We start from the raw sequence: 18,480 nt of genomic DNA on the forward strand, positions 1-18,480 counted from the left end.
AGAAGGGTGCTTCATTCAGCTGTTAGTGTGACTACAGTGTTTACCCCGTCACGGAGTGAGAGGGAGTAGGGACTGGATGGGAATTGGGCCTAAAGCGTGATCCATGCTGCACACATCCATGAAGATTGATGACTGTTCGGGCAAATATAACATTTTCTAACAACGTGAACGCTGACGGAGAAAATGGAGAACTTTGAGGAGCTTTGTGAATGTCGGTTAGAGAGTATAAAATATCCCAACGTTTCCCCCTTCACGGTTCTTCATCAACTCATTTTCATGTGACCGTCCTTGTGGAAAGTATATCCGAGGCTTTATTCTTTAAAGAGTCTCTTAATAAAACCCTAAATGGAGATTTCTTTCCTATTTTTGTGTTTATCTTTTCTTTCATTGTTATTGTAAAAAAGTAAAATTTGAAGGTGGTTTAGAACATTTACAGTAGAACCCTGTTTTCACTCACTGTCAGCAGGTATGACATGAACTAAACAGACACCGGTGTAACGGGGATTACGGTCAGCAGGGCGCGCTCCCGCGGCAGAGAGCACCGTCGCCGCCGCCGCCGCGCACCGTGAACGCGCCTCTCCATGCGGTTTGAATAAAGAAGGAAAATGCAGGAAAAAAAATAATCAGCTGATGATGAAAAGGCTTGAAGCTGTTTCTGGAGCGGAGAGCAGAGACCGGTTTGATTCCGTCATCTGAAGCCGGTCCCGGTGTCCAGAGGTTCCGGTTCTCCGCTCAGCTGCGCCGTTCTTTGTCAGCCGGTTCACGCACGGAGAGACCCGGGCGGGTTTGTGGGTGTCTCTCTGAATGAAGCGGCTCTACCGGGGAGAGACTCGGTGGTTTTTAACACGCTAATGACCCGGGACCGTCTTAATATTTCTAGGTTTCTGCAGAACCGGAGCGGTTCGGGTTTCTTTCCTGCTGGATTTTTTTACCACCTTTTGTTCGGAGCAAGAAGCGGCTGATGCTGCGGTTCACGGTGAAGTCACACTGACGGAACAATCACCGGATCAGGTCTTTAATTACCGTTTTTTTTTATTTTTGTATCAGCCTGTTAATGATCATATCTCTTCACGTGACTGTAAATACAGCGCTGATGGGATTATTTCACCTTTGAATAGGATTATTGAATTAACATTATTTTATTATTCATCATTATAGATCCTCGCCCGGTTTCCTCGGTCTTTTGTGTGGAATTGATCTTTCAGGACCTCTGTTAGACTGTCCCGGTTCTGTCCCGGTGTGTCCCGGGTTGAGGAGCACCATGCCGGAGTGCGTGTCGGTGTCCGACTTCTTGCAGGAGGTTCAGGAGGACTGGAGCTCGCCCACCACCTCCTCCTTCACCTCCAAGATGATCAGCTGCAGGAACACCGTCTACCTGCTGGAGGAGGTCAGTACTGACAGAGGTTACGGTAGTTAGTACTAGTTACTAGTTAGTAGTAGTGTCGGTACTAACAGATGTTCTGTCTGGTGAATGAGACCAGCTGTGTTTGTTATTCAGGGCCGGTCTGAACTGCTCAGTGGCCCTGGAGAAAATAATAGCTGCTGGGTCCCCAATTAACGTCCCCTCTGTGTGCACTATGTAGGATACAGTTTTTTATTCATTCAAATCCGATTGATTATCAAGCCTGTCTTCTAGAAATTTAGTTTATATTCTACAAATCTGAATTATTGTTTAAAGAAATGTTTTTTTTATGAACATATCTGCAAAAGATGCAACAAGTTGAAACTGAAAATATCTGACAACTTAAAGTTGCCGTCAAAAGTTTAGTCACACTTGTGAGGGACATATGTACGTATCGGTATTGAAATTATACCTGTGATTGTTTTATTCTCCTGTAACAATCATTGGAAATCAGTTTATTATTCACAAAAATATTCTTTCTTGAACAAATATCTTTTGCATCTTCTGGAAATATAGTAAAATCTAATATTTCCCAATAAAGAAACCACCAACAAATGATAAACAAACTAGTTTTTTTCTGTAATAAAGAACATTTCCCAGTAATCTGTCACAGATTACAGAACAGTTCCAGAAATAAAAAGTAAAATGGAACATAAACTCTTAACTCCCTAAAGGTGTCCTCTTTGAAATGATTCATTTTAAGGTAAAAAACCTGAACTCCAGGAAATCCAAAATGGCTGTCATCTGCCCTAGAGCGGTAATAATTACAGTTACAATCAGGGATGGGCAGCATTTCTGTTACTTGTACGATGAAGGTTTTTACGGTTCTGTTTAGACGACTCAAAGCGTTTAATCTAAACTAAACCACATGCAGGACTCAGGCCTGGCCCTGTGTTAGGGAATCAAATGTAATAATAGCTGCAATAAATAATGAATCATCATTTTGATGAAGGAGCTTGAGGAAGCGTTGTCTGAAAGCTGTATGTGTTTGGTACGAACCAAACTATAAAAGTTTGGTTCGAACTGCTTGAATTGTTGGTTAAGTTGAATTCTCTCTGTTGCTGTCAGGATTTAGTTTGTTTGCGAAGAGCCAGATCTTCCTTTTGCATCTTGCACAGAGTAAAAAAAAAAAAAATCTTTTAATGACCTCACTGTCATCGATGAACTCTGGAGCTCTTTTAAATATCACCAGAGATAGAAAGTTATTTTCTAAATTAAGAAGGTTAATAAAATTCGTCAGAGGCTTTAAAGTCGCACCAAGTTAGAGTCACTGAGAATTTTCCTCCAGTAAGAACTGATTATACTCTGACACGCTTCATGGCTCATTTCTGCCTCAGGGGGTCTCCTCTCGTGTTAATCCGGCCTCTCCAGAGTCCACGTTGACGTTGAAGTCCAAGAAACAATCAATTATCAAAATAGTTGAATTATTTTATGTCCATCTGCAAACCAATTAATCGACTAATAGCTGAGAACAATCTGCTGCTGTGAGATGTCTGTTTCTCTGTGTTGGAGTGTGTGGGTGGGGGGGCACTTAAAACCAGCGGGCAGCAATCCCCCCCCCAACATACACACACACATACACATACACAAATTGTTGGTCACTGGAGTCATTGACCCGAAGACTTCAGATCCTTGGCTGTCCTGAAAAACAGAGACTCTAACTCCTCCCCCCCTCTCCCCCCCCCCCATTACCCCCAACAGCGACGGCATATGTTACCCGCCAACAGATTAAACCACGTTAGTATTCATTGCTATTGTTATGTAATGGTAATGAGGAGGAGCCAGAGAGATGAATATTAATGAAGTTTGTGAGTTAATCTGCAACCTGCACACAGATGCTGCATTCATGGGAAGCTAGAAAATTGGACATTAGAACGTTTTTATGAGAAAACTTTTTCTGCGTTACCCTGATTGTGTTACATGATGATGATACAGTGAATCTGTGGTTCCAGCTCCCTGATGAGCATTTGTTCTGATCCCAAAGTCCTCATTCATCACAACGTGCGTATAACAAGTTCTACAAAGTGCTTTACGCAGAGAACAGTAATACATCTCACCTGTTCTTCATCCACCTGCTTGTGCACCTAAAGGCTCTTTTACACACAGAATGAGGTAAAGATAGCGTTACAGTCCAGGAGCAGGTGTACAGGAAAGCTTGCCAGCATGCACCAGGACAAAGGATTTATGGACACAAGTCCCGTTTTATGTCTGACTTTATTTGTTGATATACAGTTAGTTATTATGAGGAAATGTGGTTAGACTGTGAGAGATACGGTGTGCAGGTTTGTAGCTGAAATGTTGTACTTCTCTTCAAACACTGTAAAGCTTTTTCTCTTTAGATGTTTCCAAGCTGAGAACTTTATGAAACTCAGCTAAATCAAATTGTTTCATTGATGCGTCCACAAGATAAAGAGATAAAGATACAGCATGGGGAGAGGAAACAATGATTTAATTTAGCTGCATTTAACACAACAGATTGGACACATACACAGAAATTACCAATCTGAGTCATTCAACTTTGAGTATCTGCTGATACCGTGTCCCGATCCGATACTTCTATTTCCCTAGATAATACCATAGAATGTATATAAAATCCCTAAATTATTAATTTGATTATTGTTCAAATCAGTGCAATGCTTGACAGTTGAATAGCTGTGCAGTGAATTAAACATTTAGGGGAATCTATTGACAGAAATAGAATATATTATTGTTAAATATGTTTTTTAATTCACCTAAAAATAAGAATTGTTGTGTTTTCGTGTCCTTAGAATGAGCCGTTTATATCTTTAGGAGTTGGTCTTCACAGAGGCGGCCGCCATGTTTCTACAGTAGCCCAGAAAGGACAAACCAAACACTACCTCTACATAGGGACATTCACATTTTCAAAAAGAGTGCACATAAATTAATTAGGTAATAACACAAATATACAGTCTCACACTGCGTTTTGTCGCATTAGACTCTTAAGATCGGATTGTGACATTGAACCATTATTTCATACCATTTAATATCAATCGACTGAAATATATATTATCCGTCAAACTGAAATACAACAATAAAAAATTAAAATACGTAATCTATTTTTAATTCTAATCTAATTTGGGATTTAGTTAATCTGCTATTCCACTTATGTACCTGTGGGGTCGTCAAGCAATCACATAAATCAGATTCACGTGGTTTGAGCACATCAGTAATAATAAATTAAACCCCTGATGTCTGAAAGTGGAGTGGGCAATACAGATAAAATGCTCAGGCTTTGTCGCGGTGGAAACAGGCTAAACAAAGGAGCACAGACGTCCCTCTCCCTAGCAACCTGGTCCAGCTCCTCCTGGGGGATCCCGAGGCGTCACCAGGCCAGAGGAGATAAATAACCTCTCCAGTGTGTTCTGCCTCGACCCCGAGGATCTGCTACCAGACGGACGTGCCCAGAAAATCTGCAAAGCAAGGCGCCGGGAAAACATCTGATTGAATCAAACCTGATGATTTATTTGTAACATTACAGACTACAGATGTTTTTTCACTGCAGTGTTTCACTGCATGTCACCTGCTGTGACTGCATGTCACAGCAGGTGAATCACAGGTGTATATAATACATATTAACGATGTCTCCATTGCATTTAGCTGCTTCAGTTTCAGCGTCCTTGTATTGTGCATGCTGCCCCACTGTCACACTGTCCTGGTAGACCTTAATTAGCAGTTATTAATAACCGCTGTGCTTTTTGACAATGACTAAGAGTGAAAATGTCTGCTGTGAAAAAGGCCTCCGTGGTCTGATTCACCCAGAAACAATAAAGACAGAGATTTTGGTTGTGAACTGACACACACAGGAATGTAGCGGCCTGTTGTCAGAGAACAAAGCTCGTCCTCTGTGTGTGTGTGTGTGTGTGTGTGTGTGTGTTGAGTCAGCAGGTGAATTAGTGCTTCTACATGCACATTCAGCAGATTTACACACTGATGTTTAAAACATCACTTGAATGTACAAACTATTAAATATGCATGTGTGTGTGTGTGTGTTCAGGTTTTGGACAGCGACCGGTTGGTGTTGCAGAAGATGAAGAAAGCTGCTAAAGCCAAATACACATCAGGACAAGGTACACACACACACACACACACACACACACACACACACACACACACACACACACACACACACATTACTTCCTGCACTAACACCATCTCTCTCTCTCTCAGACCACGTGTCTCACCTGGAGCAGTACATTAATTCGATGGAGAAGATGTCGGTCAACTGTCACTCAAACGGGGAGACGGAGGTCGGCTCTGCCTTCTGCCGACTGGCCGACTTCTCCAAAGAGCTCCTCTCGCCCATGAAGAACCTGGTAAGTCACCGGTGACAGTCAGAGAGGTCAGAGGTCACAACACCTGCACCGGATATCAGCCGCGCCCTCCAGTTTAGTCTGAAACCACGACGACATTACCTCAACTGATCCACTGGAAAAACGTCTAATTTAAACCTTAAAACAAGAGCTTAGCTGGTATTACCAAACACTAAGTGACCTGATTAAAGACCAGTTGGCTCTGGTCCATTCCAGCGTCTAATTAAAAACCAATTGGGTCTTAACCGGTTCACTCTAACTTCATTGAAAATATCTCAAATTAAGAACCCCTTGATTTGTTGTTACCGTGTCCATTCAACACTCCATTGGGAAAACGTCTATTTAAAACTATCTGGCTGTTTGTCTCCACCTCCCACGTTACCATCGCTGAATTAACAACATGCTGGGTGTTATCCATTATTATATTTCCCTTTTAATGTTTGTAGACAGTTGAAGTTTGTATAATTGTATTTTTTTATGTGTGTGTGCAGTTAAAGAGCATGCTCCACAACATCAACTTCTTCCTGGACTCTGTGGTTAAAGGAGACCTGAGGGAGGTGAAGGGGGTGAGGACCTTATCTTTACTTACTTTCATGTCCCCTGGGTGATGCATATAGACTTTGGATGGACAGATAAAACCTTTCACCACATATTATCACTATGATATTTGCTCCTGGTAGCCCGAGGATGTCACTGTCCCTGAAGTGTTTACAGCCTCATCAGTGCCATGAATCTAAAATCCTGTTTCCTCCTCTGACTGTCTCTCTTTGTAGGATCTGAAGAAGCCTTTTGACAAAGCGTGGCGGGACTACGAGAGCAGATTGTGAGTGATGATCACACTGAATTATCTCAAGCACACTGAGAGTGTTTACTTGCACAACAGTATTCTGGTTATATGCCTGTGCATGTAAATATCATCTTTATGGTTTCAAAACACCAGGATGAGTTCTCTTCTATGTTTTGGAGGAACCTGAATATGTCTGCTGGAGTTCTGTGTCGTGAAAACAAGAGAATGTGACGATAAAAGATATGAAGATGATCTTCATGGTGAAATTATAGTAAAACAAATCCACCCATCAACCGACTGGGAGCTCAAACTGGGAGCTTCAACACACAGGACAATGAGACGGAATGTTTTTAACATAAAGCATGGCTTCATCGGGATAAAAACAATATTTGTAATAAAATATAATATAAAAAAAGAAGTTTAGTATTTATTTTAATGCTGAACGTCTTCTTTCGAAAAGACAATAAAACATCTAGTGTGTGTGTGTGTGTGTGTGTGTGTGTGTGTGTGTGTGTGTGTGTGTGTGTGTGTGTGTGTGTGCGCAGTAAGCAGGTGGAGAAGGAGAAGAGGGAGTTGGCTCGTCAGTATGGGATGGTGAGGAATGAGGTCAGCGGAGGAGAGATTGCAGAGGAGCTGGAGAAGGAGAGGCGCTCCTTCCAACTAAGCATGTGCGAGGTCAGTGACTCCGCCTCCATCTTTGACCCCTCCTGCCTCTTAGCCTTCACCTCCTCAGCTTTTTCCTCCTCCTTCTACTCCTCCTTCTTTCTCTCTACTTCGTCTTCCCCCTTCTCCCCTTTGTCGTCCTTGTCTTCTTCCTCTTCCTCTTCCTCTTCTTCTCAATCCTTCTTTTCTTCCTTCAACTCTTTTTCTACTTTTTCTACTTCTCCCTCCTCTTCCACCTCTTCTTCCTCTGACCACTGCTCCTTCTCCTCTTCTTCTTCCTGTCCTCTCATCCATCTTTGTCTTCCCCCTCCTCCTCCTTGTTATCTTTTCATCTGACCACTGCTCCTTCCTCTTATGCACCTTCATCTTCCCCCTCCTCCTCCTCATCTTCTTCTTCCTCCTCTTCCCCCTACCTCATTTTCTTCTTCCTTCTCCTCCTCTTTCTCTTCTCTCTCCCTCTTCTTTCTGCACCTCCTCCCTCTCTCTCTCTCTCTCTCTGTTTAATGACTACACTCCTCTCTCTGTCTCTCAGTATCTGATTAAAGTCAACGAGATAAAGACGAAGAGAGGAGTCGACCTTCTGCAGAACCTCATCAAACACTACCACAGCCACAACAAGTGAGAACGCACACACACACACACACACACACATACCTGCATGCAGTAAACTGACATGACTGTATTTACTGTATCTGTGTGTGTGTGTGTGTGTGTGTGTGTGTGTGTGTGTGTGTGTGTGTGTAGTTTCCTGCAGGAGTGTGTGTCCACCACTCAGAGCTTGAAGCAGTACATGGAGGAGCTGAATGGAGTTCTGAACACGGTACGACATCAAGTACACTTTAATATTGTGTGTGTAATTCACACCGCAGCCTCTGGGGGCCGAGCAGACTGTTGGTGTTGTGATTTTGATGACGTGGGCGACGATGTTGGCTCCAGGCTGAACCCTCAAATATGAATTAATTCTCAGATACAAAAGAGGTGTGATGATTTTAGAACAGAAGATGTAGAAGAGAGAAACTAGACTTTATCTGTAGCTGTAATTATCACTGAAAACAAAGAGTTAAATACCTAAATATGATAAAAGTCTCTACAGAATGAAATGGTTACCTGTGAAAAACAAAGCAATAGAATAATAATAAGTTTGATCTTATCTGTTATGATAATAACAATAATGACATAAACTCAGTTAAAATCTCTTGACTCATGAGACATTATGACGAGAACACTAAAAGTATGAATTCTTCTTGCATCTTTGTGAGGATTTAAATGATCTATTATTCTTATATCTGAGCAGGTTTATAAATTAATGGTCTGCTGATGTGTGGCCATGCAACATCACTCACTGTCTGATTTAATCATTTTTAGTAAGTAATGGAAGTGTGGAAGCATGTGAAACAACGTGGAGCACAATTTAAAACAAGATAACAACAGTGACAAAGCAGAACCACACAAAAAGAATAAAGTGATGGAAAGAAACTAAGTACATTTACCCAAGTACTGTTTTGAGGTAGTACTAGTGATTGAGTATTTCCATTTTCTGCTACTTTATACTTCTACATCACCACAATTCAGAGGGAAATATTGTACTTTTTAATCCACTGTATTTATTTGATACCTTTAGTCACTTTGCAGATTCATATTAATAATACACAATGTAAGAAAGAAATACATTAATCCATAAAGATTAACTTTATTGATCCCTTGGTGAAATTCACAAGCTATCCAACAGTATAATAAAGTAAATAACATGTAAGTAATGTTCTCATTAGTGCATCAATAACTATAATTCAACAATATAATAAATATCATTATGAAATTAGTAATTCTGCATAATGAGTACTTTTACTTTTGGTACTTAAAATATAGTCTGATTCTTATACTTATGTACTTATACTTAAGTAACTTGTTGCATGCAGGACTTTTACTTGAACAGAGTATTTTTACACTGTGGTTTACTACTTGGAGGCATCCAGCACTTAGCCAATCGTACTCAGGTTGCCCTTATTTCAAAATAAAAGCACATTAAATCTAAAGATTTGCTGCTGTTTGTCTGCAGGTGAAGCAGCGTCAGGAGGAGGAGAAGAAGCAGCTCGTGACTCTCAGAGATCAGCTGAGGCCGGTAGTCAACACAGAGCAGGTCAGAGACACAAACACTGACACCAGCTGACATTATAATACTGTTGTACTGGTAATTAATGTATGTGTGTGTGTGTGTGTGTGTGTATGTGTGTGTGTGTGTGTGTGTGTGTTAATGTGTGTGTGTGTAGGACTCATTGCCGAAGCAGATGTACAGTATGCATCAGCTGCTGGGAGACAAACAGTACGGGACGGAAAGAACAGGATTCCTCTACAAGAAGAGTGACGGGTAAGAAAATAAAATAAAAAACACACTAATGTACACACTGACACACTCAACACTGACCATCAATATTAGTAGTAGTAGTATTAGTAGTGTAGTAGTAGTAGTTGTAGTAGTACTAAACCCGTGTCTCTGTCTGTGTTTCAGTTTGAGGAAAATGTGGCAGAAGAGGAAATGTTCAGTTCACAACTGTTACCTGACGATCGCACACGCCACTGTGAGTTCACCTGTGTGTGCGTGTGTGCGTGTGTGTGTGTGTGTGTGTGTGTGTGTGATTAGCTGTAACCTCTGACTTTAAAGTAATAATAATTTATAATCATTATACTCTCTCTCTCTCAGCCTAATAAACCTCCTACCAGACTCAACCTGCTCACCTGTCAGGTTAAACCCAGTGTGGAGGACAAGAAATGCTTCGACCTCATCTCTCGTAAGCTACACACGCACACGCACGCACACAAAGAAACACACGCACACAAAGAAACACACGCACACACACGCACAGATTTTACACATAAATACAGATAGAAAATAATGAAATTGAAGTGAGAAAACGACATACAACACATACACAGTGACATGCTGTAGATCTGAAATATTGATCTAGTATATACATTTTATTTCTGCATAATTGATAGAATCATAATGTAAATTCAACATAATATCAAAATTGTATAAATATAATATTAACAAATACCTATACATATGATTCTATGATATTATTTTGTGATGTAAATATGTTCATAAAACACACATAATTGTGTTTGTATGTAAGAGATGAAACACGACATGTTTGTACAGTCCGTGATTGTTATGGGAGACGCGTTACGATTGTGTAGAGCTCTATAATTATATAATATAACAAAGACTTTGTCCTCCAGATAATCGGACCTACCACTTCCTGGCAGAGGATGAAGCTGAGTGTGTGGCGTGAGTCTTTATTCTGACGAGCTGTTGATAAAGTCCGATAACTGGTGTCGTCCTGTCTTTACGTACTGAGATGTGTGTTCATCTGTGTGTTCAGCTGGATCTCGGTGCTCAGTAACAGTAAGCAGGAGGCTCTCAGCGTGGCCCTGGACGGGGGGAGGAGAGGGGGAGGAGGTTGTGAGAGCAGCGTGGAGGATTTGACCCGGGCCATCACTGATGACATCAGACGGTTGCCAGGAAACAGCAGCTGCTGTGACTGCGGAGCTCCGGGTGATCGATCAATTAATACATCTTAGTTTTCGTGGGGCGGCGGCGGTGGGTTGGGAGGTAGAGCGGGTCGTCATACAAAACATCAGATGTAAAGTTTGATTGATTTTGAGATTTATTTAACGGTCAGAAAACTGTTGGTGACACAAAAAAAGCAGTCTGAACTTTGGGTTCTGGGAAACTCTGATGGTCATTTGTCACATTGTATAAACCAAATGAATATTTGTTGATGGAAGGTAATTGTTAGTTGCAGCGCTGATTTTATTCTACGACAGTAAATCTGAATTCTCTCTCTCTCTCTCTCTCTGTAGATCCTGGATGGCTCTCGACCAACCTGGGCATCCTGACCTGTATCGAGTGTTCAGGGATCCACAGGGAGATGGGGGTCCACGTCTCCAGGATCCAGTCTCTGAGTCTGGACAGTCTGGGGACCTCAGACCTGCTGGTAGGTCCAGCCCGTTAGCTAACAAGCTAATCCATCCTGCAGTCAGCTGGGTTTAGTTGGGTTAGGACAGAAAACACCATCATGTTTAGCTTCTACCTGCTGTTAGTGACACACACAACTACATTTGAAGCTCTGTGATTGGATGTTTCTTACTGAAGCAGTTGTAGTTTACATCTCACCTTACATTTAATGTCCACGGTCACAACTTTGGCTCTTTATCAGGCAGCAACCTCTGGCTCTGTAAAGTGAAGCCTTAAACATGCATTCTCTCTACTGGCCATCAGGGGGCGACAAAAGAAGTCTGATTGTATAGAAGTCTATGAGAAAATGACTCTACTTCTCTCTTGATTTATTACCTCAGTAAACATTGTAAACATGAGTTTATGGTCTCAATTTATACTTTCAAGTCTTCTTAAATACAGCATGATGTTCATTTAGTAAATTATGGTCCAGTTAAATAAACCCAGCTGACAGGATGGATTATTGTTGGATTAGCTTGTCAGCTAACAAGACAAAACATGTAAATCAGAACGATTTGGAGTTGTAGGAAGTTATATTTCCCTCTGATGGAGCTACGTCAGCAGTTTCCCTCTTCTTCAGTCAGTTCTGACTTTTCAGTTCTGAATTTTGAGGTTAAATTCAGATCTTACAGATACTTTCTTGAAAGGCTCTTAACTTTAGTGTATGTGCTGTTTGTACGAGCGAGCAGGTAGAGAGAAAATTCTGTCTTCTTTGTCTCCCAGTTGGCCAGAAATGTTGGTAACTCTGGTTTTAATGAAATACTGGAGGCGAACCTGCTGAGTCCATCACTGAAGCCCTCCCAACACAGCCACATGTAAGACACACAGATTTAGTTATTCTAGTAAAGAATAGTTTCTTTTAATAAAGTTGATACTGTATATTTGTTGTGTGTGTTTGCAGGGGGGAGCGTAAAGACTTCATCCTGTCAAAGTACCAGGATGTTTATTTTGTGAGGCGGAGCCACAGCTCTTCTGCAGCGCTGCGACTCAGCCTGCAGGAGGCGACAAAGAGCTGCGACATCTACAGTCTGATTCAACTGTACGCTCAGAGGATGGAGCTGAGCCAGCCGCTGCACGCACACATACAGGTACACACTGATACAGATCCACACAGGTACACACAGGTTTACACACATCCTGGTACACACATACACAGGCACACTCACACAGGTTCACACACATACAGGTACACACAGGTACACACACACAGGTTCACACACATACAGGTACACACAGGTACACACACACAGATTCACACACATACAGGTACACACAGGTTTACACACATATACAGGTACACACACATACAGGTTTACACACATCCTGGTACACACATACACAGGCACACACAGGTACACTCACACAGGTTCACACACATACAGGTACACACAGGTACACACACAGGTTCACACACATACAGGTACACACACAGGTTCACACACATACAGGTACACACACAGGTTCACACACATACAGGTACACACAGGTTCACACACATACAGGTACACACAGGTACACACACAGGTTCACACACATACAGGTACACACAGGTTCACACATACAGGTACACACTGATACACACACACATGTACACACATACAGGTACATGTGCAGGTCCACAAAGGTTCACACACAGATACAGGTACAAACTTACACAGGTAAACACACATGCAGGTACACACAGGTTCACACACACACACACACACACACACACACACACACACACACACACACACACACACACACACATGTACACACACCTTTTGTTTGTTTCTATGCCAACAGGAGAGAGGGGAGACGGCGCTCCATCTAGCTGTCCTATTGGCTGACAGGACGTCGCTGCACATCCTGGACTTCTTAGCTCAGAACTGGTCGGTGTGCTCTGACAACGTTTATAAGTGATGTCATCTCAGTGTGTGTTGGTGTCTTCACCTGCGTGTTCACCTGCTTGTGTTTGTTTTTGTCCTCAGCTCCGACGTGGACGCACAGACATCAGCAGGAAACACGGCGCTGCACTACAGCTGTCTGCACAACAAGAGCGACTGTGTGAGACTGCTGCTGAGAGCCAGGGCCAACACACACATGAGTAATACACACACACACACACACACACATACACACACACACACACACACACACACACACATACGATTGTACATGGTACATGTGAGGACCCATAAACAATTTAGAAAGTGGGGACATTTTTGTGAAGACATTTTTAGTCTTATATCTTCACTCACAAATGTAGAAACACACACTAACTTCTCCTGCTGATGGTTTAGACGTCTCAGTCATACTTTAACCGTTTGTGTGTGAACAGAGAACGAGTTAGGAGAGACCGCTCTGGACGTGAGCCGCAGGTTGAAGCACGGCCAGTGTGAGGCGCTGGTGAGTTCCTCCGATCACTCGTCTCCTCGTGTGACTGTTGATGTCAGCGATACGCTTAAAACTGTGACTGCGTTGTGTTTGAGCAGCTGCAGAAAGCCCAGTCCAACCAGTTTGACCATCACGTCCACGTGGAGTACGAGTGGAGGCTTCGTCACGACGATCTCTACGACAGTGACGATGACTTCGACGACAAGGTAACAATGGCAGCTGACGGCCTGCCGGTTTAACGGCTCTGTTCTTTATTAAATCTAAAAGAGTATATTTGTTGATTATTACACCCTGTGTTGTCTCTACAGTCGACTGGTTAATAGTTATCATTATTACTATTATGATGAGTCTCAGATCTCACAATCGAAACAAAAAAATACTTTTATTTACTTTTATTAATCAATAAAGTACTCTGATTACCAAAATGTAGTTTAGTCCATCTGCTCACATTGAGGTTTAAACCTTTTACTGCAACAATAATCATTTAACAATAGTTTTATTCTTCTGTTTCAGAACGGTCCGGTGAAGAAGGAGCGCTCCATCTCGTCCTCCTCCTTCACCTCCTCCTTCTCCTTCACCTCCCGTGCCTTCAGCTTCAGTCAGTCCGCCTCCTCCGTCGCCCCTTCCTCCGCTGGAGTAGCCGGAGGAGGCGGAGGAGGTCTGCTCAGCGTCGGGAGGAGGCTCGCCATGGCTATGGAGCTCCACAGCCGACCCGCTGGCTGCGCCACCAGCCCTCCTCCTCCTCCTCCGTCCTCACCTGCGCCTCCACTGCCCCCCAGGGTCAAAGGTGAGCTCAGAGCTCAGGTATTTATTATACCTGGAATGTTTTTGTTGTCCAATGTTTGCTGCCTGACTACAAAAACAACACACATTTCTTCTTCTCCTTCACACTCTGTTGTTTGTGCTGATATTAGGTACGATACTGTTAGACCTGAAACTCCCAAATAAAAGATGGTGTTCACAACTAAAAAGTCATGTTATTCTCATAGCTCTCCTAAATAAATAAAGACCACAATAATAAGGACCAGGTTCTGAAGACAAAACCCAGTCCTCCATCTCTGCTGTCTTTTCGTCCTCCAGCTCCCAACGTTCCTCCCCCTCCGCCTCCCGCTGGGGGGGAAGGTTTAGGGGAGGAAGAGGAGGAAGAGGAGGAAGAGGAGGAAGAAGGGGAGGTCTTCTTCCCCCTGATAGGAAACAGAAAGTTAACGCCTCCCCCTCCCATCGCCGTCCGACACAAGAGGAGCTGCTCCGAGTCCAGCAAGCACGGTAACATCTGAGAGACACGCTGCAATTAATCCGTCAAAGTGCTGCTGTGTTATTAACTAAGCGTGTGTGTGTGTGCGTGTGTGTGTGTGTGTGTGTGTGTGTGTGTGTGTGTGTGTGTGTGTGTGTGTGTGTGTGTGTGTGTGTGTGTGTGTATGTGTGTAGATTACGGGTTGCCAACCAGTCCCAGGATCTACAGCGGCCCCGACTCCTCCTTTAAGAAGTGTGTGTGAGTATCTGAGACACAATCACACTGATTTTAAATCTGTCAATCATTTAAATTAATTTAAATAGATGTCTGTTAAGTCTGTTAAGGAGGTAACATATTGGTGATTGAGCCCACTGATGAAAGTATTGCAATATTTATATATTTGCAGTATTACTAACTGGGTTAATGCTCCATTGTATACACACAATAAATATCCACACAAATGAAGCTCACGTGTCAACATTAAAGGCTCTACACTCGAAACAAATCAATTGTTTTCACTCAAATATGAATTCTAAATCAACCAGGACTGAAATCTAAAAGTGTCAGTCCTTACCACTTCAGTCCTGGTTGATTTACATTTTCTATTCTAGTGAAAACAATTGAATTGGTTTGAGTTTGCAGTCTTTCTGTTGAATCATGAGCTTTCATTGTGTGCGTAGTTAGTAGTTTTTATGTGTGTATAAAATGGAGAAAAACTGTAACACTGCATTTCTTTTCTTGGAATATCGGCACAGACACCCAGTTCATAAAACTGCAAATATATAAATATATATAAATATCGCAATAATTCCCTAGTGGGCCGTAGGCTCTATCACCATTGTGTTACCTCCTTCAGGGATAGACGGGGACTCAACAGGTATTCATTTAAAATCATTAAGATTGCCACTTAAAACAAAAATGTACTTATAATAAAAGGGAACAAGGTCATTAATGGGATCTGTAGTGGAATGATTTCTCTAGGATTACAACAAAATAACATATTATGAAATCAATCTTCCTTCTTAGCCTTGAGTCCACTCATAAAACACAACTCACACTATTTAAATATAAAGTTATGGACACCACAGCAGGTCTGTGCAATAACAGATCAATCAGAAACCATCCATAGAAGAAACACGGTCAGTGTTTATTAATGGTGTCTGTGCCGTATCAACATTCTTCATGGTTTTAGTCAACGTATTAACACAGGTGTTTATGAAGAGGAGCTTCAGCTCATCTGTTGCTCTTCAGGTACATCAGGGAACAAAGTTGGGAGCAGCTCCTTTTTTTGGGTCACAAAATGTGGCTTCATTTTGTTTACTTGCATATATTATTTGTGCGGAGACGATATTTAAAATAGTTCCTTTAATCTTTTATAACCAACTGTTTTTACTTCAAATCCTCCTAAATAAGATTTAAACGATAAAGGGGAACTGCCACTCTGTAAAAACTTCTTCTAAACTTGACAGAAAACTCCGGTGGCTTCATAAACTTTATAAACTTGTGTTGTTTGTCCAAACTTCGATCAAACTTTCATCTTAAATTCTAGTGAGACGCCAACGTGTCCAAAGATTCAGAAATATGGCTGCTTGAATTCTGATGAAATGTGTCTCAAAATATTTTCATTTAATGGAAAGTTTGAGCCATAAAAACACATTAGTCTTTCACTCAGTGTAAGAAAATACAGGCAGAGATACAGACACGACACAGATTCTAGAGGGTCATAAGTGATATTTAATAATACATATAATAATACATTGTTTGTAGGAAAACCCTACCAGTCAGGAGTTTATTCTCATCAGTGTGTGTTGAAGCTGAAACTTCTTCAGCTGAAACTCTACTGACCTCCGGTGGACGGAAGATGAACTACAGCTCAGAGTATTCAGATTGAGATATTAAACTTGTCTCCCTCCCTCTCTTCTTCTTGTCTCTCCAGTCCATCTTCTCCTCTCAGCTCGCTGAATGAACGACCAGAAAGAGGTACTTCTTATCCAGAAATGTACACGTCTGTTTTATCGGTCTGGAGCCTGATGAATCTATCATGTGTAGCTACGATGAGCTCACTGTGTCGGCCCTGGAGCTTTAAACTGAGGGAGAGGAATAGCTGGGGGGCCGATAAAGTTAGATTGTAAACTCTAGTTTAATACTTAAAACAGATGAGTTTGTTGTATGTATTTAGTTTGCTGTGTTTTTTAGACTTCCTCTATTAAATACTTTGAAATAACATTGAAATACATACACAATATATTTCCATTCTGTCTCTTTGTCTTTGAGGTTTTTGGAGAGTAGACAGTGACGGTTGCTCCTCCCACTTCCTGCACCCTGTCAGAAAAGCCCCGCCCAACGGGTCTCCCACCAATCAGCGCTCTCAGAGCTTTGAGAATGACAGCCGACGCCCCGCCCCCCAGCCGCTTCCTCGCAGATCATTGGTGAGATCTAGTAGCATGAGGACATTTTTCAGTGTTTAGTATTATAATTATTTTGTTGTTATTATATGCATATGTATGTATATATGTGTATATAGATATATATGTATATATGTCTTGTTTTAATAGTTTGCCATCACTATTCACAATCTTATTATTCTATTTAATCTTGTGTTCTCTGTAACATTGGGACATTTTCACATTATTTAGGTGGAGGCTTCAAATGTTTTCTGCCTCTTCATGCACCGTATGTTATGTTGAAGTTTATTTACGTAATGTAAAAGTACACAAACTATTCGCTCACGTCCATCAGCCTCGGGGTACGACAAGCCGCCGGGTGGAGGCGCTGTACGACTGCCAGGCCGACCACCACGATGAGCTGAGTTTCTCTGAGGGACAGGTGCTGGTGGTCCTGGGACAGGAGGACAGCGATTGGTGGGTACGTATCACCATCCTGCTCTGTGATTGGTGCAAATGCAATTATCAGGTAACGGTGCTTTTTTTCTGCAAGCCTTGCAATTGACAAGAACATGTAACTGTACACAACAAAGATGACGACTGCTGAAGCATCAGAAGGCTTTGAAGAAAACTGTATGAAAATAAAAAATACACCTTAAAAATGAGACAAAATAATCAAATTACCAAAATGTGACTAAAACCAAAATATATTTTTGTCTAAAACTAAATCAGAATCTGTTGTGAAGTGTTCAAGTTTCTCTAAATGTTCAGTAAAAATATAAATGTGTGTGTGTGTGTGTGTGTGTGTGTGTGCAGCACGGTTACATAGAGGATGAACCAGACCAGAGAGGTTTGTTTCCGTGTTCCTTCGTCCAGCTCCTCTCAGACTGACATGAACCTGGTCTGCACCAGACCGGACCAGGAGCGGTGCAGACCCTGGACCAGTACAGATCCAGACCACATCAGTTAGAATGGAGAACCAGAACCTGGAGCTGCAGGAGAACCACACCAGATCAGTACTGAGCAGCTGCAGCTGAACCCCAGGTCAGACTTTCAGGTTCTTGTCCCAGGACTGGACTGATCTGGTCCTGACCAGCTCCAGGATCCTGTGAGTTCACAGGATGTTGACAAAACTTTTATTTATTTATTTAAAATTAAATATAATATTTTATTAAAAGCACTCAGTCCACTGGAGACACTTCACTTCAAAATAAAACAATCCACTGTACTTTTATTTTGAAGTTCAATTAAAAAAACAAATTTTTTCTTCTGTTCTAATTCATTGTAA

The 18,480-nt window shown here is 41.9% G+C and overlaps 1 protein-coding gene across 1 annotated transcript; it reads left to right on the forward strand.

Moving 5' to 3' along the window:
* Positions 1-514: 514 nt before the first annotated feature.
* On the forward strand, positions 515-18,083 carry unm_sa1614 (un-named sa1614). Its single transcript, XM_076095696.1, has 28 exons — positions 515-1,387; positions 5,418-5,490; positions 5,591-5,736; positions 6,225-6,299; positions 6,507-6,556; positions 7,066-7,195; positions 7,716-7,801; positions 7,928-8,003; positions 9,240-9,320; positions 9,451-9,548; positions 9,690-9,759; positions 9,882-9,969; positions 10,421-10,469; positions 10,564-10,736; positions 11,045-11,178; positions 11,922-12,013; positions 12,100-12,286; positions 12,984-13,069; positions 13,169-13,284; positions 13,519-13,586; positions 13,673-13,780; positions 14,088-14,361; positions 14,655-14,840; positions 15,003-15,066; positions 16,745-16,788; positions 17,083-17,237; positions 17,548-17,673; positions 18,009-18,083. The coding sequence occupies exons 1-28, from the start codon at positions 1,262-1,264 to the stop codon at positions 18,081-18,083; spliced, it is 3,036 nt and encodes a 1,011-aa protein (XP_075951811.1). The 5' UTR covers positions 515-1,261.
* Positions 18,084-18,480: the final 397 nt, after the last annotated feature.

The sequence above is a fragment of the Anarhichas minor genome, unplaced genomic scaffold (assembly GCF_050575085.1).
Source record: "Anarhichas minor isolate MPS153535 unplaced genomic scaffold, ASM5057508v1 ptg000021l, whole genome shotgun sequence".
NCBI lineage: Eukaryota > Metazoa > Chordata > Actinopteri > Perciformes > Anarhichadidae > Anarhichas > Anarhichas minor.

Excerpts from the sequence above, each read along its gene's own strand:
- unm_sa1614 (XM_076095696.1), top strand. The coding sequence starts at position 1,262 with ATGCCGGAGTGCGTGTCGGTGTCCGACTTCTTGCAGGAGGTTCAGGAG. Across the intron at positions 14,841-15,002 it reads CTCCGAGTCCAGCAAGCACG|ATTACGGGTTGCCAACCAGT; the intron begins GTAACATCTGAG and ends GTATGTGTGTAG. Across the intron at positions 17,674-18,008 it reads AGGAGGACAGCGATTGGTGG|CACGGTTACATAGAGGATGA; the intron begins GTACGTATCACC and ends GTGTGTGTGCAG.